The sequence below is a fragment of the Triticum aestivum genome, chromosome 3B, assembly GCF_018294505.1.
Source record: "Triticum aestivum cultivar Chinese Spring chromosome 3B, IWGSC CS RefSeq v2.1, whole genome shotgun sequence".
NCBI lineage: Eukaryota > Viridiplantae > Streptophyta > Magnoliopsida > Poales > Poaceae > Triticum > Triticum aestivum.
In genome coordinates this window covers 627280827-627285124 of record NC_057801.1, presented here as the reverse complement: position 1 = coordinate 627285124, position 4298 = coordinate 627280827, and the positions used below count along the sequence as shown (strand labels likewise).

The 4298-nt window shown below is 59.8% G+C and overlaps 2 protein-coding genes across 2 annotated transcripts; both read left to right on the top strand.

Moving 5' to 3' along the window:
• The first annotated feature begins 210 nt into the window (after nucleotides 1–210).
• Nucleotides 211–1196, top strand: LOC123065898 (zinc finger protein ZAT12-like). The gene has a single exon (XM_044489094.1). The coding sequence runs from the start codon at nucleotides 600–602 to the stop codon at nucleotides 1080–1082; it is 483 nt and encodes a 160-aa protein (XP_044345029.1). The 5' UTR covers nucleotides 211–599; the 3' UTR covers nucleotides 1083–1196.
• Nucleotides 1197–1500: 304 nt separating this feature from the next.
• LOC123065899 (uncharacterized) lies at nucleotides 1501–2799 on the top strand. The gene has a single exon (XM_044489095.1). It carries the CDS (start codon nucleotides 1515–1517, stop codon nucleotides 1992–1994), a length of 480 nt encoding a protein of 159 aa, XP_044345030.1. The 5' UTR covers nucleotides 1501–1514; the 3' UTR covers nucleotides 1995–2799.
• Nucleotides 2800–4298: the final 1499 nt, after the last annotated feature.

The window sequence follows — 4298 nt, the reverse complement described above, 5'->3', positions numbered from 1 at the left end:
GGCGGCGGCCGGGAGGGTCGCGGGCAGGCGGACGGGCGCGGGCAGGCGGGAACGGAAATGAAGTGGCGGTTGTCGTTCGCGGGCGGCGGCTAGTTTTGCACCAGATGCATCTCGTGATGTATATTTGCATCGGAAGGTGTTGCATTTTACATCGAGGAGGCCACGGTCTAATTTTTTTTGCATATGGATCGTCTGTTGGAGCAGCGTTTTTTTCTCAGACGATGCAAAAGTTAGGTATTTTTACATTTAGACCGTCTATCGGAGATGCTTAGTACTACTACCAGTAACTAATCTCTCTCACACCGCGCGGTCAAAACTTCCCGATCGAAAAGTAAATGCACACAGGTCCACGTCTAGAACCCAGACAACAAATACTTGCGAGCCACTAGTAGTAGTCGTGCCCCAAACCCCGGCCCAACCCACACTATATAAGAGCCATCAGCCATACGGGCCAGAGCCACATACGCATTACACAGTGCAGCGGGTCGATTAGCACAACGCCACTTTTTGATCCGGGGACTAGCCTGCCAGCTATCGCGTCTCAAGTCTCAACTCGAGAGACATCAGCCGTGAGCAAGAGGGGCAGGGATGTGTGGGACATGGAGCCGGGCAGCCTGGACACGGCCCGCCTGCTCATGCTCCTTGCGCAGCATCAGCAGCACCAGCACCAGCGCGCCGTCGCCGGGGCGCAGGTCATGGGCGGCGGCCGTGTGTTCGAGTGCAAGACGTGCAACCGGCAGTTCCCCACGTTTCAGGCGCTGGGGGGTCACCGTGCCAGCCACAAGCGCCCCAAGCTGCACCACCCGCAGCTGCACGCGGTTGGCAATGCCGACGACGGCGCGGCGCTCTGCCTCGGCCGCCAGATGCCCCCGGTGCCGCCGCAGCCGCCAAGGCCAAGGGTGCACGAGTGCCCCGTCTGCGGGCTCCAGTTCGCCGTCGGCCAGGCGCTGGGTGGGCACATGCGCCGGCACCGTGTCGAGGGCGAGGCCGCAGCCAGAGCGCCGAGCTGCGAGGCCGAGGCGACCAAGACGGCGTTGGCGTCGTGCGACGCCGGCGGGATCTGCCTGGACCTGAACGGCTGAACCTGACGCCTTCGGAGAACTGCACCAAGTGTAGGAGCGTGGCGGGGCTCGGCACTGCTACCGGGCAGGTTGTACATAAGGGCATCTCCAGCCATTGAGCCCTCAGGAGGCATTTTTTTTCGCTCCTTGGGAGGCTACCGGCGAAAATTTTAGCCTGAGGCTAGAATGATATCCACTCGTTGCCCCCCCACCGCCCAAGCGTGCTGCTCTGCTTCACAAAGCTCGCCACCGACCGGCTCTGCAGCCGCCTGCTCGCCACCGCCCGCAGCCTCGCGCCCGCGACCTGGCCGGCTCCTCCTCGCGCCCGTCAGCCGTCGTCCGGCCCGCTCGCCGTCGTCAGCCCGCTCGCCCGCGCGGTGGTGAACTACTGGTGGCCCGGGTTCCCGGCGGAGTTGGCGGCGCGGGAGTACGGCCGGCATCATACACTGGTGGATGGAGCAGAGTTGGCTGCCCCTGCCCACCTCCACCGTCGTCTTCAACACCACCTATCTCCCCAACAAGCGCGACGCGGAGATCCGCCGCACCCTCACCGCCGAAGGCACCCTCCGGAAGAAGAGGGAGATGGCGACGCAGCAGGGGATCCAGGAGTCGTACTACAGGGACATGGCCGTCATGTTCGGCAAGTGGAAGTTCGACCCCATGGCGCTGCCGGAGCCGCCGTGCCCGGTGCACCTGTGGCAGGGCGACGAGGACGGTCTCGTGCGTCCCGCGCCGTCCTCCGCTTCCGTGTCTCCGAGGCGCCGCGCCGACGGCAAGCTGCAAGTCTGCGCCGCGTGGTGGGCCTCGCTGGTGACGGCGACCAGGCGCGCCACGGCACGCGGGAAGGAGCCGTCGAAGTCCGACGCGTCCGCGAGGAGCAGCACCAGCGACCTGGCCCCCGACGGCGACGCGAGGCGCGGGCCGACGAAGTGAAGTCCGAGAGCCCTTGCGCGTGAGTGGCCCATGGAGGGCGGGAGGCACGCGCGGAGGCACGGCCATGCGAGCTCGCGTGCCGCTACGAGGGCGGGAGGCGCGGAGGCGTGGCCATGCGAGCTCGGGAGGGCGGGCGGCGGTGTCCGGGCGGGCGAGACCTTCTTCTCCGCGGCTGCTCCGGGGAGATGCGGGCGAGGCCGGTGACGGGAGACGAGTCCGGCTTGCCAGAGCGAGGAGCAGGGGAGAAAGGAGAGAGAGCAGAGGAGCGAGGCGGACATGCAAAACAGAGCTTGTCTTTTTTGCATGCATCACATGGTGGGCCAAGCCAGGAAAAGAAGGAGAGGCTGGCAGTGGCCCTTTGGCAGCAAAAGTATCGCGCCGGCGCCCCCAGTTGCCTCCCGGTTTGCTGCGTTGCGCTTGCGCGTGCCGGCCGTAATTTTAGACAAATCCGGCGCTATTTGAGGTCCTGGGATCCCGACTGGGAGAAAAATTAGCCACCGGCGTCCAAAAAATGCTCGTGGGGGGCATCCTAAGGGGCCGGCTGGAGATGCCCTAAGGCGCATGGCGGGCACATGCGCCGGCGGGCACATGCGCCGGCACACTGCCGAGGGCGAGGGCGAGGCCGAGGCCGAGGCCCACGAGCCGAGCGACAAGGAATGTCTGGATAAGTTGGGAAAACGGCAAAGATACTCATAACTAGATCCTTGTTGTGTTAGATTGGAAGATAATGATGTCTCTATTTCAATTTCTTGATTTATGGTTTAAGAAAAAGGTTAATACATCAGTGGTGCCTAAAGTTGCCATGGTCGTTCAATTTAGTCCCTGAATTTGAAAAATACACCGAACTGGTTCTAAAACTTGGCATGAACGTATAAATACGGTGCTAATCTTATTCATAGATGTAAAGTATATGATTGACGTAGCATCGACATGACATGGGTCCCACTTGTAGCGTCGAAACAAGATTTATATTATTGTGCTATATTTGCAAGCGATTTGGATTAGAATTCAATTGCATGTGTGGAAACACAAACATCAAAATCATCGGGAGCTCAATGAGCTCCTCGAACATCTCCTCACGCTCGCCCTTGAGGCGGGTGAGCTCATGGCACTTGCGCTCGACCTTGTGCTTGTGCTCCATGGACTCGAAGAATGCTCAGATCTCGGCTAGGAGCATCGACTCCTTCATGAAGAGAGCGGACACGAAGGTATCATTGGCCCGCTCGGCTACAAGCCGCACCTCAGCCAAGTGGTGCTCCCTCTCCTCAGCTCGGGAGATGACCCTAACAGGAGGCACAATGGCGACTGCAGATGCAACGTCAGCGGGGAAGTTGAGCTTCGCCAGGCTCCGAAGAAGCGGAGTACCATGGCGTCCTAGACGCCTGCCGCCTCCTCCGGGGTGGCGAACGTGCTAACCAACACACACTCCCGCGTCCTGGATTAGAGATCACAACTGCCCATTTCCCCATGGCTAGAGCCTCACACCGCAATACTTTGACGACGCGACTGCAACATGTTCATCAACGGTGGCGAAATCCGGCGGCCCGGTGCTCGGGGCAGGCACGACTGGAAGCTCAAGGGCTGGTCTGGCGATGTGATGCTCGTGGACAGTGGCGGATTCGACGGTGTGGTGGTTGAGGGAGGCGATGGGAGGGGGCTTGGGGGAGGAGGGGAGGATCCTTGGTGGGGAGCTGTAGGGCGACCGGAATCAGGTGGGCCTGAGCGGAGTTGCGAGCTCAATGGTGGCCGCGGAGGTCGCTATGTCAGCCACGAGCGATGGGTTTGGGTGGCAAGGTGCAGTAGTGGCGGCGATGACATATGGTGTAGGAATTGGTCGACACGGGCGCAGGGTGGGGTGGCGTTTACCTTTCCTGTGGCTATTTTGGTCGCTTTGGTAGCTTTGTTTGTTGGAACCAAATATGGGCCTTGCCAGCAAAATTTGGATGGTTACCCAGCTATCCAATTTATTTATTTTTGAATCTAAAAAAAGGTACCTAAATTTGTTGCTCACATGCACACGTAGGTATGTTATTAAAGCATCTCTAATCGATCCCCTATAAGGCTTTAGTGGAGTAAAAATTTGATTTTACTCCTCTTAGAGCATCCACAGCGGGACTCCTCAAATTGACCGGGCGGGCGTGGGGACCGCTGACTGGACACGAGGGAGAAGTAAAAAGTAGCAAAAAGTTGACCCAAATGGACCCCTCAAAGCCTCCTTAAATGCTCGGAATGTCCAGCATTCCTCATATTCATCCCATATATGGGATGAGTATGAGGAGTGCCCGCGTGTGCCCGGCCAGTGGT

Bases quoted from the DNA above. Each gene is read 5' to 3' on its own strand.
- LOC123065898 (XM_044489094.1), top strand. From the start codon at position 600: ATGGAGCCGGGCAGCCTGGACACGGCCCGCCTGCTCATGCTCCTTGCG.
- LOC123065899 (XM_044489095.1), top strand. From the start codon at position 1,515: ATGGAGCAGAGTTGGCTGCCCCTGCCCACCTCCACCGTCGTCTTCAAC.